Source organism: Haplochromis burtoni, unplaced genomic scaffold, assembly GCF_018398535.1.
Source record: "Haplochromis burtoni strain Fernald_Lab_line unplaced genomic scaffold, NCSU_Asbu1 Contig_51, whole genome shotgun sequence".
NCBI classification, from domain to species: Eukaryota; Metazoa; Chordata; class Actinopteri; order Cichliformes; family Cichlidae; genus Haplochromis; species Haplochromis burtoni.
Genome location: NW_024582412.1, coordinates 664,337 through 690,908, shown reverse-complemented (window position 1 = coordinate 690,908; position 26,572 = coordinate 664,337). Strand labels below are relative to the sequence as shown.

The 26,572-nt window shown below is 41.4% G+C and overlaps 1 protein-coding gene across 3 annotated transcripts in view; it reads left to right on the top strand.

Moving 5' to 3' along the window:
- ehmt1b (euchromatic histone-lysine N-methyltransferase 1b) overlaps positions 1-24,618 on the top strand; it is a 44,963-nt gene extending 20,345 nt beyond the window's left edge. For 2 of the 3 annotated variants that reach the window (XM_005921729.2, XM_005921730.3), the window contains exons 2-26: positions 6,367-6,457; positions 6,546-7,066; positions 11,262-11,517; positions 11,634-11,782; positions 12,226-12,378; positions 12,529-12,600; positions 12,753-12,855; positions 13,984-14,097; positions 14,690-14,967; positions 15,687-15,919; positions 16,001-16,213; positions 16,295-16,377; positions 16,894-17,000; positions 17,168-17,290; positions 17,399-17,500; positions 18,935-19,039; positions 19,136-19,290; positions 19,378-19,548; positions 19,660-19,804; positions 20,563-20,640; positions 20,794-20,909; positions 21,060-21,146; positions 21,813-21,891; positions 22,031-22,200; positions 23,159-24,618. In XM_005921729.2, coding sequence (XP_005921791.1) covers positions 6,367-6,457; positions 6,546-7,066; positions 11,262-11,517; positions 11,634-11,782; positions 12,226-12,378; positions 12,529-12,600; positions 12,753-12,855; positions 13,984-14,097; positions 14,690-14,967; positions 15,687-15,919; positions 16,001-16,213; positions 16,295-16,377; positions 16,894-17,000; positions 17,168-17,290; positions 17,399-17,500; positions 18,935-19,039; positions 19,136-19,290; positions 19,378-19,548; positions 19,660-19,804; positions 20,563-20,640; positions 20,794-20,909; positions 21,060-21,146; positions 21,813-21,891; positions 22,031-22,200; positions 23,159-23,348 — 3,894 coding nt within the window. In that variant the 3' untranslated portion in view covers positions 23,349-24,618. Of the gene's footprint in view, positions 1-2,799; positions 3,084-6,366; positions 6,458-6,545; positions 7,067-11,261; positions 11,518-11,633; positions 11,783-12,225; positions 12,379-12,528; positions 12,601-12,752; positions 12,856-13,983; positions 14,098-14,689; positions 14,968-15,686; positions 15,920-16,000; positions 16,214-16,294; positions 16,378-16,893; positions 17,001-17,167; positions 17,291-17,398; positions 17,501-18,934; positions 19,040-19,135; positions 19,291-19,377; positions 19,549-19,659; positions 19,805-20,562; positions 20,641-20,793; positions 20,910-21,059; positions 21,147-21,812; positions 21,892-22,030; positions 22,201-23,158 lie in introns of those variants that run through there. The other variant, XM_042220573.1, reaches the window with a different exon arrangement.
- The last annotated feature ends 1,954 nt before the right edge of the window (positions 24,619-26,572 follow it).

The window sequence follows — 26,572 nt, the reverse complement described above, 5'->3', positions numbered from 1 at the left end:
GTGTGAGGTCTCGCAGCAAGCTATCAAATACGGTGCATTTTTCGGCTTTCAAAAAAACACTATGCGTTGCCAGGAGTTTCATCAGATTCGAGGTGTTTCAGTACAGCCAGACTTTTTACCTCTTCGCCTTGGGCATTTTTAATCTGTAGCTCTGCTCTAAAAGAACATACGTACCTGGGCCCGCCTACTATCCTTGGAAAGGTAAAATGATTGGCTAAAATCCAAAGCGTATGACATCTCAGGGGGGAAAAGCACCAAAATGTGCACTGCTTTTCGGTCTGGTCACTACCGTTTATGTCAGAACCGGTACCCATCCCTAGTTATCATTTTGCTCAATGTAAATGATTTGGGCTTAGCAGTCTCTTTTTAGGGTTACTAGGGTTTAGTAACTATGGGGTCTTTTCAAATACACATTTTTCTAATAATAAATAATAATAGATTTATCCTGGATAGCTTTTTAAGGGTTTCTAGGACCCAACAATTAGATCACCCCTCTAATATTTTTTTTTTAGGGGTCCCTTTATACTCCTAGAAAAGCTTAGACACTTTGGGAAATGGACGTGGAGCATCTGAGGGTGTGTAGCTGTGTGTTATCATCAGAACTCTGGCAGCACATCCTCTGTGTTGGGTCTGTATGAATCAAGTTTGTTCCATCAATGCTCAGTCAGATTGAGATATGAAGCTTTTTTTTTTATTTTTATTTTTAATTTTTATTTTAGTCCACATTGATGCCTTGGGTTTTATTATTTGTAGTTTTTGGAGTGTGGAGTGTGGTGGAGTGTTTGTTTTGCTGGCCTACACACGTGTTCATCAGGGAGAGCTGTTGGCAAGTGAGGTTGTCTGGTCCCACTGAATAACAAATTGAAATTTTGCTTCAAATGCTTATCTCTACAAGATATGACAAAAATGGGTGTCTCCTGTCCTACTTCTGCTGTCATTGTCCATGCAAACTACAGGCAGTATCTTCAAAGAAAATCACAAGGAAGGTTTTGATGCAGCAACCTTTTTGCAATCAATTTAACTTGGTTGCAGACAGCAAACACTTGCGACCAATCGGGGAACACACATTTTTCCTGAGCCACCAGTGGTTGTAACGGGTCACCAACTGGTCTTGAGACCTTATGCTTGTCATTCTCACCATTGTGAGTGGTTTCAAATGAAAAAAGCGACGTCACATCCGCTGGTGTAAGCCGTCCTTTAGTGTTGTTTCAGCTGGTTGCACATTTAAGTTAAATTATAGCAGGTGCAGTTATTTTCAAAATGGACATGTTTCAGGCATGGCTGTGTGAGCATGTCCACCTCTGCAAGCATACATGACACAACAAACATGGGAGGACAGAAATCGTGGAGAGAGATTACTGCAGCAGTGCCGAGTAATTTCACGAGTACAAATGGATGTGGCTGTGTGATGACGTCACCTGATCAGCGCACAAAGCCATTGTGGCGAGCATAAATGGATCATTAAGCCGATGTCATTTGAGAGCATGTTTTGGCTGGTGAGCGATCTTTGAAGAATAGCTGAATAGCTCCTTGTGAAAGAGTACTTCTTAAAAAATATTTTTATTTTTTATTATCATCAGGGACTCACTGAGCTTTTTAGGAGGGGCACAGATGCACTTATATAATGGAAATGGGAGTGCTTGATTTGGAGCAGGAAAAGGAGAGCTTTGTAGAGAAAAGTAATACAGAGAGAGTAATAATTATGTCCTGATTATTTGGCTGTCATAATTTAGAAGCCAGAATTAAAATGAACATTCATGAAATATAAAGTATAATGCTTTCTGTTAGAACTGCTTGTTTTCTCCTTTTTATTCATAATAACTTGAGTATTTTCATGTTTTAGACACCCAAGTAAAATGTCAGAAAGGTATGCCTCCCAACCTGCTTCCATTGTCATTGTCTCAAGCATGTTGCATAGCTCACATGTCAGGATTAGCTTGTTATTGTTTAGCTGTGAAACAGTATAAGCTGTAGCATTTCTACATCTGCATTCCTACCTGTCCAGGAAGTCTCCCAATGAACTAACCTGTTTTTATGTTTTTGGTTTTTTTATTAATTGTGAGTTAATTGTTGGCAGAAATGCTAAAATAAAATGTCAGGGTTCGTTGATATACTTCCTCTTGATGTCATTTTTTTTTTTTTATTGGATAGATGATTCAATTCATTGATCACATTAAAACAAAGTACGACAAAGACAACAAAAACAACGATGGAAAACCTTTGTACTGACATGTTATGCTAAGTTTGATTGATCTCGTAGGCTGATATCTTCAGGTCCTTTTGTGCTTTCCTTTCTAAGTGTTTCCAGGCTTCTTTAATGGCTGCTCAGCCTATAACTTAATATCTGTTTCATGAACCTGGCAGGCCATGTTTGTGGTGTTTGTTGGCCTTGGGCTGAGTGGAGACAAAAGATACTCCTGTTGAGAGGTTCAAAAAGTGGCCTGCTGTCTATGAAGAAAAGCAGTTTGGTTTTGGGCCTCATTTCTTGTACCTCCTCCTTCCTTCTCTTCATTGCTCCTCCTGAAACGGCAGTGCCTGCATACTGTCGAGGCTTTTTGGAGCTTAAAAATCCTTTACTGACGAGAAGATTTATTATTTTTATATGAAACGATGAAAGGAATTACAAAATATGTATAAATAGAATAAGTGAATTTGGCATGAATACAGGAATATAAAATCGTCTGTACGTGCTGGTTGTTCAGGCTTTTTCCTCTTATTCTTGTTGGGTATGCAGCCTTTGGGTGGTGATTTGGGTCTTCGTTGGCAGTGGGGGTCTTCCAGTTTGGGGGGGGGGGGAGAATGGAGTGGTGTTACAGTTGGAAATGACTGAGCATGCTCTGTGGAGACCCTCTGACAGAGAGGACCGACAGAGGGAGCCACCAGGTCACATGACCGGCGAGGTGAATGTGCATGCGGGGAAAGAAAAGGAAAGGAGGAACAATCTGTTCGACAGATCCTCGCGCTCTCCCTCTCTGTCCTCCCTCCTTCCCTCATTCTCTCTCTCTCTCAAACACACACTCTCCCTCACTCACTCCTTCTCTGCCGCCTTCTTCTCCTCAATGGAGGCCATGAGAAGAAAGCAGGTATGATGCTTCCTGGAGGCACAAGAGAAACGACATGTTAGCTTTGTATTCTTCACCCTTAGTTGGCTTTTAGTGGTCTGAGGAGATGCATAGTCTTTCTTCCCAGTTCCTTTTAGACCAAGTTACTACCAATTAGTTTGAGCTCTTGCTGTCTTCTCTTTGAGAAGGTTTCTGTTTTTGTTTTTTCTTTCTTTCTTTCTTTTGTTTTTGTTTTGTTTTTTAATTTAAGACGTGCTCCTCGAGCTGCTCATCTGTCAGTAATTCTAATCTGTCAGATTTCTCTGGATTCCTGAAATCGAAAACTAGATCTTAAAGGAGAGAGGATTTGTTTGTGCGTTTTTTGTGTGTGTGGTAGCAGAGAGATGTGATTATGGCATGGATGGATCCTGTGACTGGAGACGGCTCCCTTTGAATTAGAGCAATCACTTCATGACAAATGTCAATCTCAATATGGGAAGATAAGCGTGACCTCCTGAAGATCTTGAAATTTACCTGATTTTTCTAAAGTGAGGTACAGCCACCTTTTTTTGGTTATACCTTTATCTTTAATCCCTTCTCTTCTCTACTCTCTCAGTGGTCAGTATGTAGGTATGAGGTCACTGTGGCCCTTTTCTAGGCTACAGTATGTTCAGATATATACTGCAGATGCTGTTTATTAATTTAGAGGAAGTACATTGGGGTGTGATGTGAGCTATGTTTACTAGCTGCTGGATTCTGACTCGGGGTCATTGGTTCATTTGCACAATGTGTCCCATGGCGGGTTAATTATTGACATATTCATAAAGGTTAGCTGAAATTTTATGCCAAGTCAATTATTATTATTATTATTATTTTTTTTTTTTTTAGGGTATCTTTGCCTTTTTATCTAGACAGTGGACAGCTGGGAAACGACAGGAAATGAGCTAGAAGAGAGGCTGCATGACAGACCACCCAGACTATTCAAACTGAGGGTTTTTTGCAATTACAGTCTGCAGCTTCAATCCCTAAACCACCTGGAAAAAGAGCTTCTTTGTCAGATTTCTTTAGCACAGTGTCAGGCTGTTACTGTGAAGTGGTAGCAAGTTAAATGTCAAGGTGATCTGTACGATTGGGCATTTTTTAGGATTTTTTTATTAGCATGTAATGGGGGCGGGGTACTTTTATGTAAGCAGATCACAGCAGAGAACAGGTTTTGCAAATTGGTTCTTCATTCTTGAGGGATCAGGGTTCATTATTGTTTTATCTCATCTGGGTACTTAGGTACTCGGTACTTAGTGCCAGCCCCGGCAGCCTGATAGCTGCCTGTGTAATGTGTTTGTGGTTTGGTAGCTCTCTGACTTGTTTTCAGGTCTCTTTCAGCAGATCTAAAGATAGGTCACATCAGCACCTGCCTTGTCACATAAGAGGTTCACATTAAGTTGTATGGACAGGAAAGGCTGATCCTTTATAGTGCTATGAGCTTCTTTCTAATATTTATAGTGTAATATCACTAGTAACTCAACCACTGGGGCCTTCTTTGTGCACTCATAGTTGCAGCTTAGGCTCTGATTAGCTCTCACAGCCTTGGTTTCAGCTTTGGAGCTTCTTTCAGCAGCCTCCATATTCCCATCTATGAGCTTCCAGACCCCTTCAGTCCCCATCTAGTGGAAAACTGCTGCAATGGCTGCGCTGTGTCAGTAAACAATCTGGTTGCGAAATGGCGGCGATCTGCAGACAGCCTTCTCTGCCTCCCTCCCTCCCCCTTCTCCTGTCTCCACTGTGTATGTTCCACTTTTCACCACTAGGGGGAGGGCTGAGGCTTGTGTGTTTTTTGTGTAACTGGCTTTCTTCAAACCATGGGGGGGGGGGAGGGAGGGGAACTAAAAGATTCTTCTTCTCTTGACGCTCACAAGTGTTCACTAGATTCCTCCATGTTGATCATACACCAAAGAGGGTTGTCCCAGACTAGATGTTCTTTGGGGACAAACCCTCACAGACCAGTCCTTGGCCTGGACTTGTTGCTAATTGATTAGGTTCATGTTTGGCTCAGGAGCATGAACAGGGACGTGTTTCCTGACGGTTTATTTAGTTGGAGTCTCGGTTGTAAGCAGATCAGGACTCACACAGTCTGACTGTCTGAGCCATTGAGGAGAGGCTTTAGAGTAACTGACTGAATCCATTAGCTTATAGTGGCCTTATTCTCTCTCAGGTCTTTTGATTGGCTTTGTGTGAGAAGAAAATGTGTCCTCTGCTTTCCTTCATAAAGGTTAACTGATATTTTATGCAAAGTGTATTTTTTTTTTTTTTTGGATAGGCTTTGCCTTTTATCTGGATGGTGGACACTTGGGAAGCAAACAGGGAGAAAGGATGCATGGCAGACCACTCAGACTATATTTGATTGGCTTAATGTGAGAAGAAAATGAGTCCTCTGCTTTCCTGGGGCAATCTGCTTCAGTACCTGACTTACTTCTCATCAGATATGACCTCTCACCACTGATCAGCACGTGTCTGTCCCTAAATATGCCCTAAATGAGTCTTAAGAGGTTAGGGAAAGTGTAAACCTTTATTTTCTGCGCTGGTTCTGTGTAATTCCTCAAGGTTGAACTGGCCTAGATTGACTAAATGTTGATATTTGAGCTGAAAGAGAAGGCTTTGCAACAAAGTAGACCTTAATGGTAAGCATGAGAGTGAAGTCACGATGATTTTTCCTTCAAGGCCTCCTGTTTCCTTTGGGCCTGTTTTTCCAGAGTGAGCATGAAGATGAAGGTCTGCTCTGGAGGAAGAGTTTTTATGTTTCCTGCTGTTATCTCTGAGATGTAAAGACGGTCGATGGGTGATTTGGTTTTCTTTTGAAGCTGTGGCAGGCGTCTGTTGCTCCACTGGTTAGTTGTAGCATATAAGGAGAGAAGCCGGAGACAATGAGAGTGCATAGTGGTGGCCCCCAATCTCTTGGCTGGCTCTACAGTATTCCTGACACTGATACATTACTGAAAAGCACAAATAAAAAGGGATTTTACACAGGATTAGGTGCATCGAAGGATGATGGTTTAATTCAGAGATATGCCTGCTTAGGCCTGGATCACAAATGTGGCTTTGAGAAGCTAAAACCAGACTTTGTGGGGTATTTCTATCAAGAAATATGTCTTTACACTCACTTTTCAGATAGTCTTAGGCTTTAGGAACACCTGGGGGGCCTATTTTTAGACACATTACAAACTAAGCAGCCACTTGATAATGTTATCCACAAAAAATGTATTTAATAAAGCGTAATTTAACAGTTTCCCTCACATGTACTTTTTTTGGTTTTTGTTTTTCTTTAAATCAGCCCGCTGGTCTAGCCAAGAGCTGCGTGGATAAAGGTGGATCCACAAAGAAAGAGGGACTCGATCCAGGAAGCAATGGAGAAGAGAAGTCAGGTATTTGTCTAAATACGCTTGAATGTATTTTATTTGTGTAAATGATGGGTTTACATTGTGATTTAATTTGTCTTGTTTGAATGCGAAGATGGGGACAAAGAGGTAGCAGACAGACTGGCCTTTTCCCCTGCAGCAGAGGTGATGCTGAACGGCACCGAGAGCGACGACACAAGCCACAAGGACCTGACAACAGGAAATAACAAGACTGTACTGTTGTTAAATGAAAATGGCACGTCTGACACGGAGCCACCGCATGGTTCTGTTACTGGAAGCAATGGATTCATTCTCACTAAGCAGCAGCAGCCGGAGCAGGAAGGCAGCGCTGCAGCGGCACCAGGTTTGGGAGTTTCCCCTCACAGGACTAACTGGTTGCCCTCAGGCTCACCGACAGGGGGGCATGCAGCCAAAACCCTCCCTGCCTCGGCATCTGGGAGTGCACAGAGTTCAGGTGCACTAAGGACTGCCCCCAGTACAGGGACAAAGCCGGGGCAGGGGACACCAGACACTAAAAATGGCCCCAGTTTATCTCCTTCCCCGGTTCCAGCGCCAGTCACCGTACACAGAGCGCGCAAGACCATGTCCAGACCTGCTGTCAGCCCTGCACAAAAGGTGAACCATGACCAAGAGCAAGGGATTATCATGTTTGCTTTAGATTTGTTTGTGTTTTTTCAACACCTTAAGGAATAAAAATAGTTGAAGGCCAAATTGGAAAAATCTGTAATTCAGAAATGCCCTTACAATATACAACAGGTTTATCCCTGCAGCAACTCTTATAGTAATACAGCTTATATTGCCCTGTATGCAATTTCAATAGCAGTTTCATAGTTAGGGTACTATTAAACTGCTAGAGGCTTGCATTATGCTTTATATCAGCAGCTCTATCATACATCAACACAGGAGTTCTCAGATTCCCAGCTGGCAAAGAGGGAGATGCTAAAAACGTAGGAAAAGATGAGATGTTCTGCAGAAAACATCGTCCTCATACATTTTGTTTCCTGTTTCAACTTTTTCCATTTCTGTTCCAGTGCTGAAGCGTGGTCATTTCTGAGTATCCACACCTTAGCATTTGGGTGCCTCACACTTGAGTGTGAATGGTTACAAAGCTGTGTTAAAGTAGTAGTTCATGCATGCTGCAACACATCAACCCTAACCCTGATGTTAGAGCTTACAGGGTTAATCTGCGACTATAAAGGCAGGTATTAGAAGCAATTTGACCACAACCACATTTCCTCTGAGTAATGGTGTGTTATTCATTTCATCCCAAGGGTGTTGGATGACCTTGAGGTCAGTGACTATGTAGGCCAGCCCAATTGTCTTTTCTTGTTTCTTGTGGTTTTTGCCTTCATTTGACTAGGCAAATCATAAAGAACAATTTCTTTATAGATCTGGCTTTGCGAATGTGTATTTTGTCCTGATGAACCAGAAAAACGGCTTCCCCAAACTCAAAGCTGCAAGCTGTCGAAACAGAATTATATAATTGTGTACTCGAGCATGACTGCTTCCTTTTTAGACCTGTGGCTCTTTTCATGAAAGGATCTTATCTTGCCTTTGTTACCTGAAATGTCACTAAAAGTTCCTACCTCCTAAGAACTGTTTACAAAGGTGCTGACAGGAGCATTTAATAAGGAGCAGAGTGGAAATGGAAGAGATTGGGACCTTTGTGGAACTTTGCTTTTGAAAAGATTGTCATTAAAACGAAGATGGATGGAAGGAAGAACTTGCCACCATTGAAACACCTCATGTGGGTGCATATTTCTCAATAAGAAGAATTACCTGCAGCACTAGTGCAAACTACAACAAATGTAATGGGTCTCCTTGGTGAAAAGTGAAAAAACTTTAAAAAAAAAAAAAGCAATCTGATCAAATTTTATTTTTAAATCCTACCTGATGAGACCAGAGCCTGGAAAATACACTATAGTAGGTTTTTTTTGTTTGTTTGTTTGTTTTTAAACCCCTCAACCCTTAAAGGCCGATTGGTGTCATCACCCTGCCGCCCAGTGAGGCAGGCATCAAGTTTATGAATGACATGACTCAAGAACGAAGCAATGTAGGAGTTTTAAATTGATACCATAGGTGTATCTTCTAGGAGGCTGAGGGGGGTGCCATTGGCTGTCTGCAATATTTGGTTTAAACGGGTTTCTTGCATATTTTTCAAAGCATTTTACTTAGCTGGACGTTGTCTAAGTAGCTCTTATTTTCATCCTCATCAGAGGCTGTCTGATGCATGGTCTAATCTCGTTTTGCATGCTGTGTCATTGATATCTGGATATGACATTTTTCTATCATGTAAAAACATATAGCAGTGGTATCCTGGAGAATAGGGGTCTAGTGCATAAGTATTAAATTGAATTTTTTTATTTTTCATCCAGTTTGATAACGATTTTTAGCACTTAAATTGGTTGTGGTTCTGGCACCTGAACTTTTAATGTCTACTTACTTTTGGGCAAACATGTTGAGGCATATCTTATAAAACAGAAAAAAAACAAGGAAATTGTTCCTCAACACTTTATTTTTTATTTATTTATTTTTTTTATCAGGCAAAACTTGTTAGATATGTAAAAACGTAAACCTCTTAAACATTTCCTGAAATATAGATAGATTTGTATTACTTGTCTGCAGCAGGAAGCAGGCTTAATTCTCAGACCTTTTGGTTTGATTAGCAGAAGCGGACATGGGGCACACAAGTTCTTCACTCTGAGGTTCATCGAGCCAGCTGCTCAACAGGCGGCTTCTCTAATCTAATATGAAGGCAGATGATAAACAATACGACTGAACAAGATTTTAACAAGAGCAAATTATAGCAAACACAGGGATCAATGGTAAAAGTGCAGTAAAAGTTAAGCCTGCATTCTTGGCCAGCATCTGGTGACCAGTTTTATACAGCCTCAGTTCCTTGTCCTGTGACCTCAGTAAAAACCTTGAAGAATTTATGGCTTCAGTCAGTAGTTTCAGGCTGTTTAAAACACCCTAATTTGATTAAATTGCAGTCATTATTGAAATAAAAGAGGATTATCCAGGGTGTGCTCTTTGGCTACTGGGCGTGCTGTGACCATCAGTTTCACAGTCAGATCCAGCCCCTAGTTTCAGTTTCAAAAAGCCAAGATGGCTGACAGCTGAAGGCTTCACAGGCTTCACTAACTCTTGGATTTGTGACACTGATATTGTGCTCGGACATGTAAAACCACTTTATATTTCTTACAGTCAGTATTTTCATGAAGTTTACCTGGTTTAGCAAGTGACCCATAAGCTGGAAGCCTACTGCAGAAGCCCAGGCTCAAGTCAGCCCTGAGCTATTTACTGCTTGTCATTTCCTGTCTGCCACTCACTTGGTAAAGGATAAAATAATAAATTAAATCTTTATTTATTTATTTTAAAAGAGCAAGAGATTGACAGAGAAAGAATTGTTTTTAGCTGCTCCCTTCCACTACTGGCTTGTTTTACACAGCGACAGCATTACTGCATAAGGAAGTTCAAATAAAATCTGTGCACATTATCTTCTGCATCTTTGAATAAAACTTAGGATATTTCTTAATAAAATAGCTGCAGGCTGGAATTAGCCATCCTGGCTCTCTAGCAGGAATAGCTGCAGCCTGCAGAGGGGAGTCTAGAGAGTGGGCGCAGCATTTACTCCACTATATTTGTTTACACACTTTAGATACTCAGTTATAGATACAGATTAACTAGCTAGCAGTATATAAGGGAATGTGTTTGTGCAAAAGTTCGAGCAACTACTCATTGCTTTATGTTTTCAGGAAAATGAAAGGGAGGTTCAGTGATGAATAGAAACATGCGCAAATATAAAATGAATATAAGGCAAAAACAGTTAAATGACCACCTTCCTTTTTCAACACACGTTGGCCTCTCTTAGAAAACCTTCTAGTAAGGAATAACTCTCTAGGCTTCTTAAGGGCCATTCAAAGTTCCTTTTTTGATGTAGGCAGCCTTTTTGTTATTTCCTGTCGCATTGATCCCACACTGCTTCAGTAATGTTGAGGTTCAGGCGTTGGGGAGGCCAGTCCATGGCTGATAGCGTTCTATTGCAGTCTGTATTTTCATGCTGAAAAAAATGAAGCTGTTGCCAGTTAGAAGCTTTGCAGATGGTAATGAATGGTGGTTCAAAATCTGATGGTACTCTCCCAACACCACTGGCTGAAATGAAGCCCCAGGCAATGATGGAGCCTTCGTGTATTTGAGTCTTCTTACTTGGAAATATTTAATTGAATGGTTGTAAAACCGTAGCTCACTATGTGGACATTACAACACTAAAAATGTTGGCTTTATTTTACTTAGTGTGTGTATATTTAGGTTTTATTTAAAAAAATAAAATAAAATTGGGCCTTGTTTACTTTCCTTATTCTGCCATAAATATACTGTTACAATCATATGCTTATATTAAGCATATCCAAAGTTTCAGATAATGAAGTCACTCTTTGTAGCTCAATTGGTTTACTTCTACAAACTCAAGTTTGAGGGAGTTTTTTCTGTTCTTGGCTCTTTATGATGTCAGTGCGTGCAGATTTCACTTATGTTGACATCTCAGAGCCACAGCTCTGACTGTGAGCACAGGTTTAAAGTTAGGAGACAGAGGATGAACTGATCAGCTGAACCAGGGCTTAGTATACGATAAATATGGATTATTTTGTACTTGAATCATGCTAAGCTGCTCTAAAGGAGTCCATGAATAGAGTGGGGGTGGGGGGGTTTGAATGGAAATTGGTTTTAAAAACAAGAAAATAAAACAAGAACTAACCATGAGGAAACCTTTTGTAACACATTGATCCTAAATGCTTTTGCCACTCTGCAGCTTCTTAACAGGGAATTAAGGGAAGCAAAGAGTGCCAAAATGGAGTCTCATGTTGCACCCGACCTGCAGAAATCCTCACCGCAGTCACCCTCTCAGAACCACCTACCTCAGAGTCCACCAGATACGCCATCTTCAGCACAAACTGCATCATCCGCTTCACCAGCACCTGTTCCTCCACCACAGCCACCTCCAGCTCCTGCAGAACGGGCAGCTCCTTCGGCTTCTCCTGCTCCTGTCCAAGCCAAGCTCCAGCTAGGTTAGACTGACTCCAGCGACACATCACAAAAGCTAATGCACTAAAAATTGGAGCAGAGTGTAATGTTTGTCTGCGGTAACACTCTGCTGTAAATGTGGTGTTCTCTTGTGCTCTAGGCTCTTACTCAGGAGTGCTGTCATCCCGTAAGAAGAAGAGGCGAATGGGAATGTACAGCTTGGTTCCCAAGAAGAAAACCAAAGTGCTAAAGCAGAGAACTGTGCTGGAAATGTTTAAGGAACTACAACAGACTGCCAAGAGTCCAGAGGTCTGTGCTTCTCATCTTTTCAAAAAATTTGCAAAATTAAAAGAAAGCGTAACACGTATTCATTTAGCCTCTCGAGGCACATCTCATACATTCAGTGTTTCAGTCTTACGCTTCTCATGCACTTTCTGCACTTGAATGTTGAAAAAAATTGCCACATGTGGAATAAATTATTCCAATCATTGTCCACTGAGACATAGACAATTAAAAATCGTCATATATGACCCCAGCTCTATATATTAGATGTGCTATTGCATTTTTGAGAACAGAACATATTTCAATCAACGTCTCCGACAACTTTTCCTAGTTTTTTAAACAGACCAGGACTGTTGGTATGGTAAGGTTAATGGGAAGTTGTTCAGGTTCATTTATGACCTCGGAAATGCTGAGGTGCTGCTGTTAAGATATGACATTACATCCACTTTTTTCCATTTGTTGTCTTGCAGGCTAAAGAGGTGGCCAGCATAAATGGGGAGAAAGTGGGAAATGCATCTGAGGATGAAGAGTCAGAAGATCTGGAGTCTGAAGAGGAGGAACAACAGCAGCCATCAGAAGAACCGGAAAGTGCTGCGCAGGAAACCTCTGAATCCATCGCTCAGGTTGGAGAATAAAAGTTGTTTCCTTCTCTTGAAACCTTGTGTGGTTGTTTCTTTGTGGGAACTCTGAATAACTGTGAATGCAATGCGTTGCAGTGAAAGTCTTATGTGTTAAATGCTACTGATGAATTCTGTTTGCTTTTCCTGGTGGAGGTGAAAGACGAGCAGGAGTCTGAAGAATCTGGAGAGGAAGAGTTGGAGGAGGAAGGCACTGAATCTGACTTGGTAAGACCGCTTGCCACCACTTCTCCATCTGCATCTCATACCACCTCTTTTAGCTAAAAAGGGAAGAGAATTGATGTTTTGTTTTGGGGTTTTTTCTTGTTTCTCTCTGTTGTTTAAAATCATCCCTGTGGCCAAACTCTCACCTGCATCAGAGCACAGAGTCGAGTCTGAAGAAAAAATTGAAAAAGAAAACAAAAGCAGACAGCGCATGGCTCCGGCCCTCCAGGAAACGAAAAAGGAGGATGAAGTCCAAAGGTGATCGCTGTTCCTCTATATGCACATCCACCCAATCACCTATCTCAATATTCTCAGGCTGACTGATGCTATTTCTTGAGAGAAACACGTCGCAAGTGGATGACAGAAAGTAATTCTCTGAAACCGACATTAACCCCAGAAACTAAAACTATGTACTGCTGGGTAAATGTTCAGCAGTGAACTGATGTTAGCCACCTAATAGATTCAGTATCTGTTTATACACTGGCTTTATTTAGATTCTTTTCTAAATAAACTTTTCACCTCTTTACCTGCTGCCAGACTGACAGAAACAGTCCTTTTAGTTCAAAAACATGTGAATTGTTTGTGTGCTGCTCACCTTGATTGGTGAGTTTATTTCTCGACTTCAGACTTAAGATCTGAACTGCACATTCACAAAATAAACAATAAACAAAGCTCTCAATTGTTGCAGCAGCTCTGTGTCTGTCTCCTTGATTCAGGTTCCTTTTTTAGAGGGAGCTTGAAATCCCATGTGAGAGGTGGAGATAGCTTTACTGGCAATATTGCCTCATTTTATATCTCTTAACCCAACCCTAGGCTACGTCTCCAGCTGTTTGATAGCAAAAAATACATATGTATCTGGTGGAGGGCAGTATTTTTCAGTATACATGCACGCAGGATTACAGCACACAGTTAAGTTAGCTTATTTTGTCAGAAATCTGTATTTTCTGGCCATTTTTGACAATTTAATTTTAAAAGTATATTTGTGTAAATAGTTGCTCAATTAATAAAATGAGCTTTAAAAATGTATATAATCACAGTGCTGGTGATCTTCTGGGTAAAAATTGGTTTCTAAAAATGTGAGTTTAAGCCTCTGCTAAACCCTAAAATCTGTCTGAGACTCTACAGGGTGGCTTTGGCTTTTATTGACTAAAATGACAAAAGTCAGATTGCAAGCTGACTAAAACTTCAGATCCACATTGGTCTGAAAACATGGCACAGTTCAAACCCAGCACCCAACTGGCTGCACTTGTTGTTCCTGTTTGATATACATCTACACTTCTGCAGCTTCTTTGAACTAAAGGAAAAATGCCATAATTATATCTTGTCTGAACATTTTTCACCAAGGCTCTTCCTTAAGTATTTTCTTATCCTTCGTCTTTCTCACAGAGCCGGAGGTGGCTGTTCAGCCTCAGGCTCCAACTCCAGCCGAACCCCATGATCACAAGGAGTACACGCAGATTGTCCCACCTGTCAGCCTCAGCACGCCTTCACCCAGCAAAGGTGAGATTCAGTCTAGTTCAGTCACTTCAGTTACCAGAGGTAAGGCCTCAGACACAGATTGGCTCCACCTGCCTGTGCCACAAAACCCGTCGAAGCATCTACACGCCTAACTTCAGTATCCAGGTGGATGAGTTACTAAAAAAAAAAAAGAAAGCGCCACTCAAGAGTTGTTATCGAAGTGGAACCTATCCAGATGCCAAAAGTGTGTTCATAGCAGGCTGTAAACATGCTTATTTCTGCTGTGAAGTTGGTTGTTAATATGGTTGCTGGATCTTTTTTTTTTTCTTCCCTTCCCTTCATGTCAATCAGGAGCTGTTATAGTGCACACGTTCAAAGCAATGGAGCCACAAAGTTTTAAAAGCCAAAATGCTACAGAACTGAGAGAGTGGTGAAAATTGAGTATTCAATTTTAATTTGCAAGTTTTACACCCAAAATTACAAAAAAAAACCCAACGAACCTCCAAAGGGCTTCTGTGATATTTGGGTGATAAAGGGTTAAATGTCTTGTTTTGTTGATTTGAATAAATAGTTTTCTATTCCTGGTGAGACCAATGTGGTTGATTTCATTGGCCACGCTCTTTTCTTTCTTCAGACACTTCAGGGTCGGCGGTTGAGGAGGCTCAGGAGCTTCCGCTCTGCAGTTGCCGCATGGAGACCCCCAAGAGTCGAGAAATTCTCATTCTGGCAGACAGGAAGTGCATGGCCACAGAGAGTGTAGATGGACAGCTGACTCGCTGCCAGGACGCTGTAGTGAAACATGAAATGATGCGTCCTTCCAACTCCGTTCAGCTACTCGTTCTGTGCGAGGACCATCGCAACGGCATGGTGAAGCACCAGTGCTGTCCGGGCTGCGGCTTCTTCTGCAGAGCGGTGGGTGAAAACTGCGTGCCAATCAGTTTGAGGTCTCTGGCTGCAGTTTAACTTGCAGCTACTGTCACAAATGGAACAATTTACACAGATGAAACACTTGCATGGTAAATGGCTCTGCATTTACTCTGAAGATTGAAGAAGCTGCACTAATCTCAGTTCTTTGGGGTTAATGACGCTTTCACACAGGACACAGCATGTGATGCGTTTGCCATTTCTCAATGAAGCCATTGAGGTTTTCTGTTTTCTCTGGCTCCTTTACTCATACCTCAAGGCTTTTTAATAGATCTGTGGAGCTTCTGTAAGGAACGTGTAACTCATCTAATATGTTCACAGATACATAAGACCACACAGTTTGTGCTTGACAGTCTTGACTAAACACTTTCCTAATTTGTGCCTCAGATTTCTAAGTGTGAGTCCTGGATGACACTTAGATGTCAGTTAGTCTTTTTACTCATTAAGTACATGTCGTGATTCAGTATCGTGAAGAACTAACTTTATCAGGAGAAACTTGAAGTAATTCATTATGGCGGACTCTCACATCATTCACCGTTCTTTTTTGGCAGATGTTGGTTGTAGGGCTCTTCCTCCTTTGGGCTCTTATGAGTGAATATTGTAGGTTTACAGAAGCAACCTAGACACTGTTTTCGTGTGAGACGTGGTCAGAGGACATGTGCTTTGTGAATGTTTGTTTACAGAGACTGTTTGTTGTTCCTGCACAGGGGACCTTCATGGAGTGCCAACCAGATGTGAACATCTCTCACCGTTTCCATCACGCTTGTGCCTCAGTGCTGAAAGGTCAAAGCTTCTGTCCTCACTGCGGAGAAGAGGCCAGCAAGGCCAAGGAGGTCACAGTTGCCAAGGCTGACACCACCTCCACCGTGCCCCCTGCTCTTGAACATGGGCCAGCCACGCCTGGAGCCCTCGAGGGCCGAGCAGACACGACCACTGGCAGGTAAAAATGCGACTTTGGAACTATTTTGTTTGTTTATTACAAAATGCCGAACTTAAACTTTTGTTCTCACTTGTTTTCTAGCTCCTCTTGTTTAACTGTGGGGGCTGAAGTCAGTGGCCGGGCTGACAGTTCGCTGCCTGTTCGTTCTGCACATGGATTCGACACATCTGCTGTTCCTGGGTCCTCCAGGGCTGCCCCCCTGCAGGCTGTGATGGCAACAACAGCCCTGTGTACACTCACTCCAGGACCCAGAGAAACTCTAGAGAGCATCCTGGTGGCTCTCGACACAGAAAAGTAAGTAAACCCACCTTAATTCACCTAAAAGACCACGATCCATTTACAAGCTAATTCATTTTTTTGTGTCTGTTTGATCAGACCCAAGAAACTGCGCTTCCACCCTAAACAACTTTACCTCTCTGCCAAGCAAGGAGAACTGAAGAAGGTCCTGCTCATGTTGGGTACGTAAATCCCATTCAGGCTCTGTCATCTGCACTCATTTTCATTTTTCACCTTGTAGTGATGTCTGCCAAAACTAGTTTTGCTTCTTCCAGGAAGCTGGTGTAATTTTCATGACCCTCAAATTTTATTATGAATAATTTTACCACATGCATTTGGTAGCATTAGACAAACACAGAAAACTTACAAAGTCCTTGACCCCCAGCCTAAATACACAGTCCACACACTGTATACAATTTCAGCCCATCCGTCACCACAAGCTGGCAACTTCTTGTCACGTGCATCCAACATGTGACAAGAAGTTGCCGACTTTGATCCAAATACTAATTGTAAAATCACAAATGATGCCATTTTTTTAAAAAAAAAGAAAAGAAAATTATCCATCAAAACTAGCTCTGCTCTAAGCTGGACAGCTGGCACAGTTTACACAGAAGTGTGTGTCGGGGGGGATTTTTTTTAAAAACATAAACGTCGGCAGGTATTTTCATGCATCTTCCTCGCCTTCCTTTACCTTCCAGTGGACGGTATTGACCCGAACTTTAAGATGGAATCGCAGAATAAACGCACCCCGCTGCACGCAGCAGCAGAGGGAGGTTACAAAGACATCTGCCACATGCTTGTTCAGGTAACCTTGTGCTTCACATCTCTCTGACCGAAATATTAAACTTTGAGTTACTTTCTGACAAAAACCTTAAAATAAAAATCTCAACCAGAGGTTTATTCTAATATTAATGATTCTGATTTTGTGGAAGCAGTTTTACATTACCGGTAGCTGTTTGTATGATGTTTCAGGCTGGTGCAAACTTGGACATGTGTGATGAAGATCAGCGGACTCCTCTGATGGAAGCCTGTGAGAACAACCACATGGAGGTGGTCCTGTACCTGCTCAGAGCTGGAGCCAGTGCCATGCACAAGGTAAATATGCACCAGATTTTTCTCTGAGGTTCCCATCAGCCAACTAAAGATCCAGGTGAAATGTTTGACTAAACCTGAATCAATAATTAAATCCTCTGCCATTCTCAGGATGTTGAAGGGTTCACGTGCCTCCACCTAGCGGCCAAATCTGGCCATTACAAGATTGTTGAGCACCTTCTGTCCACTGGACTGATTGATATTAACTGCCAGGTTAGTACACTTAAAAATGTCTCTTGTGAAAGAAGGGGAGAGGCTGCAAGATTGAAATGTACAGCTTCAGGATGCAGCACTCTGTCTATGTGTTAACTACAGAGCCATGTGTAGACTAGCTTAGCTTTAACAAGCAGTGAAAAACGGCTATCCTAGTTTATAAGAAAACAAAAAAAAAAACATGTGTGCTTTTACTTCAGCTTCCCATAGTCACCCTGTTCCCAGTTGATTTCAACCTTAGCAAAAGGTTGGTTTTCTGGCTGTAGTTTCATGATTGCTTTGTAGATGAGGGGGTATCAAGCTTCTGATCCATGGGCAAAGAAACAGATGGTGTCCAGGTTCCTGAGGGTCCTTAAAAAGTCTCAAATGCATCATTAATCAAAAATAAGACTCAGTGTGTGTTAAGATATCTCAATGTCTTTTTCTAAAACTGCAAAGAAATAATTTTTCTGACATTGTTATTGAAAATGTCCAAAATATGTTAGCCTTCCTTTCTTAGCAATGAAGCAGAGAAGATTTGAAACCTGGAAATTGATGCTGGTTGCTTAAATCTGATGGTTTAAGCAGTTCTAACAAGCAACATAGATGAAGTTGTTGTGGATGCTCATGAGTACACATGAAACTTGTCTCAATCCTAGAGAATTTGTACAGTTTTCAAAATTTCATTTTGAGACATTAAAAGTAGAATTTAAAACATAATCCTAAATTTAGCTACATTTGTTGAAACCCTGTAAAAATGTCTTTCCCCATACCTGTTTAAAATACTTCCACACCAGTCTTTTAAGTTTCTTAAAATTTCAGATCTGAGAGATGATAAACAAAGTTTTATATAATAGTAATTCGTGTTAGGATGTACGTTCGTATTCAGTTTATTTATTCAGTGTACTGCCTACAAAGCAAACATTTTGCACTGAGCTAAAATGTTTTGGTTGACTGATGTCCTCTGCACTAAAAATTGTTGCTCTCAAAGCTCAGTAATGAATAATATGTTTCATATGATCTGTAACTTCCATTAAAAAAAATAAATATTCATTGATTTACTTGTTTTCCATTCATGTGACACACTACGATGGATTTCCAGTGTGTATTTTTACTGTAAAGCACTTTGTAACTGGGCTTAAAAGGTTCTCTGGGAATAATTGATGCATGACGTGCTGCACTCTGCTGCATGTGTCTTGGATTAAGATGTATGAACTTGCTATATGTAGCATCAGGACAGCTTTGACGTAATGAAGCAGCCTTTCCTCTTTTACTACTCTGTACTCAGGAGGACTGAAAATTAAAAGCTGTGCTTTTCTTCTTAGTTGTTGTTGTTGTTGTTGTTGTTGTTGTTTTTGTTTTGTTTTTTTAATAGGAATTCCAATATGTAGTTGGATTGATGTTGTTTCAGTATTTCTTCAGCTGATTTTCAAGCCCATTATTAATTTTCCACAGGATGACGGAGGCTGGACGCCCATGATCTGGGCCACAGAGTACAAACATGCAGACCAGGTGAAGCTGCTTCTTACTAAAGGAGCTGACTGCAGCATCAGGGACAAGGTTAGCATAGAAGTCTCTACACCCCAGGTTTGAAATCCTTTGCAGAAGAATTAAATGTTGGCTAATTGTGGGTTTATTTGGGTTATCTTCATTTAGGAAGAAAACATTTGCCTTCACTGGGCTGCATTCTCTGGCAGTGTGGAGATAACGGAGCTGCTGTTGAACGCTCACTGCAATCTGCAAGCTGTCAACATCCACGGAGACTCTCCTCTACACATTGCTGCTCGGGAGAATCGCCTGGATTGCATCACGTGAGTTGCCAGCCCCACCTACCTACTAAAAAAAAAAATTCCTTGTTGTCGTAGATAGTCGGTAAAATGTGTTCTTTGTCTCATCAGGCTCCTCCTGTCTCGAGGAGCAGATGTGTTTTTGAAGAACCGTGAGGGAGAAACTCCCCCAGACTGCTGCAGCCACAACTCGAAGGCCTGGGGCGCTCTGCAGGCCAACAGGAAGGAGAGGGATGCCAAAAACATTAGGCTTAGTCAAGCAGAAGAGAAAGCCCTTCACAGGTTAAAGACCAGGCTGGGAGGGATAAAGCATCATAAATAGCGATGTCAAGATTCTGTCCACCTGTTTCTTTCAAATTAAAGCACCTAAACTGTCTCTCTGTCCATTTACAGTGACATAGCTTTAGGGCAAGAGCGAGTTCCCATCCCCTGTGTCAACGCAGTTGACAGTGAACCTTACCCAGATGGCTACAAGTACATCCCCGAAAACTGTGTTACTTCCCCCATGAATATTGACAGGAACATAACACACTTACAGGTGAGCTAAAGGCCATCTGATTAGGCTTTTAACATTACTTAAACCCCAACAACAAACGATAAAGAGACAAACTAAAAGGAAACTGTCTGCATGAAGAACAGCAAGTTCAGATTTACAGAAGAAACCCCTGTCATCAACAAAAAGATCCAGTATCCTCAACAAAGTTCAAGAAGAGAACTTTTTTCTTTTTACTCAAAAAGTTGCAGATGAATTTGCGTTTCCACTTAGAAGTGATGAAGTTTTGGAGGCGATCCAGATTTGGACCCAGTAATCTATGGAAAATTCTTCACTGTTGCAACATAACACAGAATTCACATCGTAACTTACAATGTACTTGGATCTGTATTTAAGAAAAAATAAATAAAACGATCACGTTGTGAATCCACAAATGCTGGCTCATAACTGCCAAGGGGAGGAAGGGTGCAGCTGAAACCTGGAAACAAGTTACAGCACATTACCAGAACTTCACAGGAAGTCCTGTGATTTCACTCACTTATCTCAGTCCACTTTCTGTTGCTAAGGTTGAAATCCTTTGATTCAGATCACCTAATTTTGCAGACACTTGTGGTCAAAAGTTTACTTTTGGAGTGAATGCATGATCAGACTGTTCCGGCACTTTCTGTTAAATGTTTTAACGTCGTTTGTGTTGCATTTGATCCAAGCCATCAGTAATACAGTGCCATTAGACATTTTAAAAAGAACTATAGGTTTTTCTTTGCATTGTGAAGTGACCTATGTTATTTTCTGCTCTGTTGCAGTACTGTGTTTGTAAGGAAGACTGCTCTGCGAGTATCTGCATGTGTGGACAGCTCAGTCTGCGCTGCTGGTACGACAAGGTAAGAACGGGCAATCTGCGAGTCTGAAAGTGTGCCTACACCTTAATAAAATAAGCTTTACCCAACATTAAATCACTACAGTTTAGTGTAACTACCATCGTTGAAACCATCAAGCTCATAGAGAGCACTACATGTGTGTATTGTCCTGTTTAGAGTGGTCGACTTCTACCTGAATTCTGCCGAGAGGAGCCTCCTCTCATCTTTGAGTGTAACCATGCGTGCTCCTGCTGGAGGACCTGCAAGAACCGCGTAGTGCAAAACGGACTCAGGTGATTTAACAAATACAACTCTTAAAGGATTTGTGGCTTTGTAAGCCAGCATGTGTGTATATAACAGAGTTTTGATGTGAACAGCTGCACTACTTGCTGTGTGAAGGTAAAAAAGATGAGTGTTGCTTAAAGATGTTTCTGGTCCTCTAGGACCAGACTCCAGCTGTTCAGGACCAGTAAGAAAGGCTGGGGTGTCCAAGCACTGCAAGACATACCACAAGGGACCTTTGTATGCGAGTAAGTCAAAGACAGCCCAATAACACTTGTTTTGTAGGGATCGATCCTTCAGTGTTTCCCAGCATAATTTATAGTTTGAAAACGAGGAGAATAGTGGCCACGACTTTGTGTTTTATCACTTCTGCTTTCATTTCGGGAAAAATTAAAATGCTATTCTTGCACGTGCAGCTTTATCTTTATCTCCTACCAGATGGTCCCAAGACTGACCCAAGACGACTGTCAGTAGTCTAAATGCAAGTATTGCACATACAAAACCAGATGTTTGGTTAAGTTTAGTTTTAAACAGGAGCATGGAAGGATCTGAAATATCTGTCTTAGCAAAGGAAGTGGTACATCATGTCTGACCAACACAGAAAGTTATAAATGACTTGAATTTTTTATCTACAGAAGTCAGACTGGACCCTGGCTGAAATCACTGCTTTTCAAAGAGGAATCGGTCATGAATAATGTGCTGCCCCTTGTTTTACGGCCCTTCGGTACACTGCAGTTCGTGCCTTATGTGACTGATTTTCTGAATGTGCTTTAAAAACTCTTCTAGGGACGGGTGTTGCAAACCAGCTTGGGCTGTAAAGTCTGGTGTATTGCACGGTTCATGTCACAAACTTGTGAACAAAAGATGAATATTAAAATGTTCCCGCCCCTCATGGCCCGTCTGTTTTTGAACAGGTATGTCGGTGAGATAATCTCTGAAGCAGAAGCAGAGATGAGGCAAAATGATGCTTACCTGTTCAGTCTGGATGACAAGGTGAAGTAAAAGTGAAGAAAAATTTGAATAGACGTTGGACTGTTTTCTGGTTTTCTTCCTTCTATGCAGAGTTCTTTTAAAAAATGTTTTAATTTGAGCTTTTCATTTATTTTATTATTCCCCCTTCTGCAAACCACAGGATCTCTATTGCATTGATGCTCGTTTCTATGGAAATATCAGTCGCTTCCTCAACCACATGTGCGAGCCCAACTTGTTCGCTTGTCGAGTGTTCACGAAACACCAGGACCTGCGCTTTCCACACATTGCCTTCTTTGCCAGTGAAAACATCAAAGCTGGAGAGGAGCTTGGGTAAGCTTTAGTTATTTTAATTTATGTTCGTCTGTTTTTCTGCAATGTTGTGTTTGTTGTTGTTATAACACAGTCCCCTGTTTTTTTTTGGGGGGGGGTTTGTTGTTTTTTTTTAGTTTGTTTGTTTTTTTGGGGGTTTTTTTTTGGTCCCCCACCCCTTAGAAAATCTGAACAAATAAAACAAAGGAAAACAAAGTTAAAAAACAACAACGCTGTACAAGACGGCAGAGCAAAATAAATGCGTTTCTGGGGTCTAGTAATGCCATAGTGATGAATTGCTACAGATCAGCACGGCTATTTAGTTCCAACCCTTGCGTGTGGGAAATGAGCTGTGGGTGGTAACTGAAAGAGTGACATCATTGATCAGATGGAAGAAATGAGCTCCTGGTTTGTGGCCACCATGGTACCATTGCCATTTATACTGGCTCTTGAGACATGCCGGACTTGCTGCAGTTTTCTCCTGAATGCAGCATCTCCCTCCCTCAGCAGTTAAGGGCAACAGTGGCATGCAAGAATGAGGCACGGAGCCCTGGGTTGACCCACTGCTTCTCCACATCACAATGAGCTAGCTGATGAAGCTTCCTGGGTGGGAGATCCCAGGACAAACTGGAGAGATTGTGTCTCTGAACTGGTTTTGGAATGTCAGCTGAAGAGCTGAAGGGGATCTGGAGAGCTTTGAATTGACACTGCCACAGTGTCAGTGGCATACCTGAATAAACAGCAGAAAGTGGATGGACAATTTATAAAAAATGCTAACTTTTAACCACTGCTGACTGTATTTGCAAGCAACATTTGAATAAATTACCTTTTTAACGGCTGTGAATTTACAGCATTTGGATTTACATTTAGAACTGCCGTGAACCAGCGAGAAGCTTTTGGCTGTAAGATGAATGTAGTTTTGGTTGCATAGCAGCACTTTTATGTAAACATTTCCTTTCTTCTGTCGTCCTCCTCTCAGATTTAACTATGGTGACCACTTCTGGGAAGTCAAAAGCAAGGTGTTCAGCTGTGAATGTGGCTCATCCAAGTGCAGGTACTCCTCAGTGGCAATGGCGTCCCTGCAGGCGGACAGCACACCCGAGGACCAGCAGCAGCCCAGCGCGTCGCCTGACACCAGCTCTTCCAACAGTCCTTCCAGTCCCTCCTAAAAAAACAAAAAAAAAAACAAAAAAAACCAAAACACAACAACAAAAAAAAACAAACAAACGCTCCACACACTAAGTTTGGCCTCGTGTACTGACGGACACACGGGGACGCCAGTCCACATCCTCTTTAAACTTTCATTGGTGAACTTGTACTGTATCTCCACTTTGGATTGAAACCACGGACCACTGACCTTCGTTGAGAACCTAAAGACGAGATGCACAATCACATCCTGGACTAACCTCCTGCTCTATTATTCCGCCGTATGTAATGTGAACAGCAGGGGTGATGTCATCACGCACAGTAAACGCCACAGACGATAAAACAGTCTTTACATTTCATACTTCACTTTGCTGGAAAGCAGAACTGTGCGTTTTTGTTTTTCCCTTTTTCACCCCCCCCCTTTCCTGTTTTTTGTTTTTTGTTTTGACACGACTGACGATTTTCAGTGGACTTTTACAAAAGTCATCAAAGAATTTGAGGTCACTGATTAAGGGTAATATTGTCTTTTGCAAAGACAGCCCCAGCGCACAGCTGGGTGTTACTTTTCTGACCTTTTCCGTTATTGACCATGAACCATTCCAGCAAAACTAGCTGATAAATATTAAATTATGTTGCCACTTTTTTTGGTGTCATTCATCTTTGAGTGTTTCAAAGGACTTTTCAGACATTTTTCACGACACCTGAAGATGAATTTACTAAAGAGAAAGAAGTGGACTGCTTTTAATTTGCTCCTCAAGTGGTTATAGGTTGTAAAGTGGAACAATGTTAATCCATTCCTCAGCATTGAGGCGTTTCTAGTCTGAATAAATTGGCTGACCTTTTTATTGAGCATGCGTATGGGGTGTGAAACGTGCCGGACGTTTTCGCCGTTCTTGTTGACGAATTGATTTAAAGTGAAAATGAGCAAGGAAAAAAAAAAGAAAATGGTGCTGACAAAGGTTTTTACTTTTGTTTTCATTTTTATTACCCAAGTGAACATAATTTGTAAAATAAGAGAATGTTTTAAAGTTTTTTTTAAGTTTAATTTTATCTCCAGTTTTCTAATTGTAGTTGCCGTAGTCTATTTTAGTTTCATGATTTTTGCCGACAGAAGCCAACCTGTCATTTTAAATGTTGTTAGTAAAGCAGTGACTGTTGTGCAAAGTCTTGAAAGGTATAGGTGGAAAAAAGGTTATAAAAATGCACTTCCATTATGTTCTGTTACATATTTCTGGACCGTGAACCATCCATCTGATTGGTTGTATCTTTTTCAATAAATTTAATACTAATGCATTTATCCTGTTATGCTTCATTTGTTGGAGTCTGCTTGAATGCATTCCTGAAAATGTGCTAGAACAGAAACTGCTTCCTCGTAGCTTTTACTTTGTCAACCACAAACACATTACTTAAAGAGGTGAAGCCTGCAGGCACTTTGACCCAGCACAAACTGAGTAGCAGCCCAGGTTTGACAGATGGGCTTAAATATTCAGCACCTGAGAGGCTGACGCTTCATACGCAGCCTCCTTTTAATGAGTTGAGATTTTTAAACTTGTTTGTGCCATGAGTTCATTTCTGTAGCGGTTTAGACTGTAAGTACCAAAATCAACTTCTTCTAACCGAGAGCTCTTTCTTTTTGATACAAGGAACAAAATGTTCTGGGCTTTCTGACCAATCAAGTCTACAAAAGTCTACAAAAGTCATGTAGTTAAACATTATTCAGTGCTCGTGTCTCATGTTTCAGTTCAAATGACCAATGTGTGACCCTTTGTTTACTTCATCTTTGTCGGTATAGCTCTGGGGGGGAGAATCAGCTATAAAAATTGGTGTGCAAAGCTTCATGTGTGATGCCAAAATATACAACCTAATAGACTAAACTAGGCACGATAAAATAGGATCTTCTCTGGGTTTTGTTGGGGCGGTGGGGGGTTGTATATTGTGCGGTTAATGGGAGTTTCTTACATTCATCGAATATTCATCATATTACAGATGAGACAACTAATCCACACATACACATGGGAATCTCCTGTTTACCACATCCCAAGGGTGCTCTACTAGCCATGCTGTCTTGTTGTTTATCCCCAGTCCTGACCCTACTGTCTGAATGTTGGAGCAAAAATCGAGACTCAAATTTGTTTCCAATTTCCAAACAGTGGCACCCAGTTTGGTGGTCTGTTGCTCTTCTGCATACCTTGGTTGTAATTGTTTGTTTGGTTTGTTTCTTCCTATCAGCTTGAAACATCGTGGTCATCCTCTGAACTGCTGCTTATTGGATTTATTTTATTTATTTATTTTTTTCCCTGGCCTTTCTCTGTAAACCCTAAAAATTGTTGTCGGGGGAATATCGCAGCAGATCAGCAGCTTCAGAGATACTGACAAAACCAACAACCATGTCACATTCAAAGTCACCTTTCTTCTACATTCTGATTCTCAGTTTAAACTTCACCAGGCCTTCATGACCATATCTACATGCATGTCACGCCCATTGGATTGCTGCCATGTTGCAAAGCAGCTTGCAGTGTACATGCAACTGAAACAGTTTAAATAATATTTGTGAAAGAGAGTGAGCAGACCCATCAGTTTCACACCTTTTTCTTAAATTCGGTTATAAATGAAACGAGCGTGGAAGAATACACTCATAAACTGTAGCTTTAATAGATTTGTCCTTTGTAAGTAAGTAAATCTGCTTAAATGGATAAATAGTCCTCTTTTCAGCTAACAGTGGTTAGTATTTGTAAATAATTCAAAAGTTCATTTTTAGTAGGGTTTCTTGGCCAGCCTAAATCAACACTATATATCCTTGACTATTTTAATTTAGATCCAGTAGGGGAAACCAAATCATCCCCTTGTTGTATTGCTCTTACACTGGAACGTTAAACTTTATTCTGCACAGTAAAGCTGTCAGATAAATGTAAAACAGAAAAGTAAAGGCTGAAATGCTGTCACTCAAGCAGCAAAGCTGTAAGACCCCCCCGGTGGACCAAGATTGAAAAATGTCCCCATAGGGCCAGCAGGGAGCCCCCCCCCCCCAAAAAAAGCAAAAAACAACATAGGAAGCGAGTGACTGTGCATCTGGAGGCCTTGTAGGTCTCATAAACTGGCTGATGATTGCTCCCTTCCTGATTACCAGGGTGGACAGCGAAAACGGAGTCGATAATTGAATCAGAGAAATTTCTCCCCGAGCATCACAGATGGCTTATCTGATAAGGAGGTTTTTAGCTTGGCAGGGCAGGAAGCAGCCTTTCCGCAT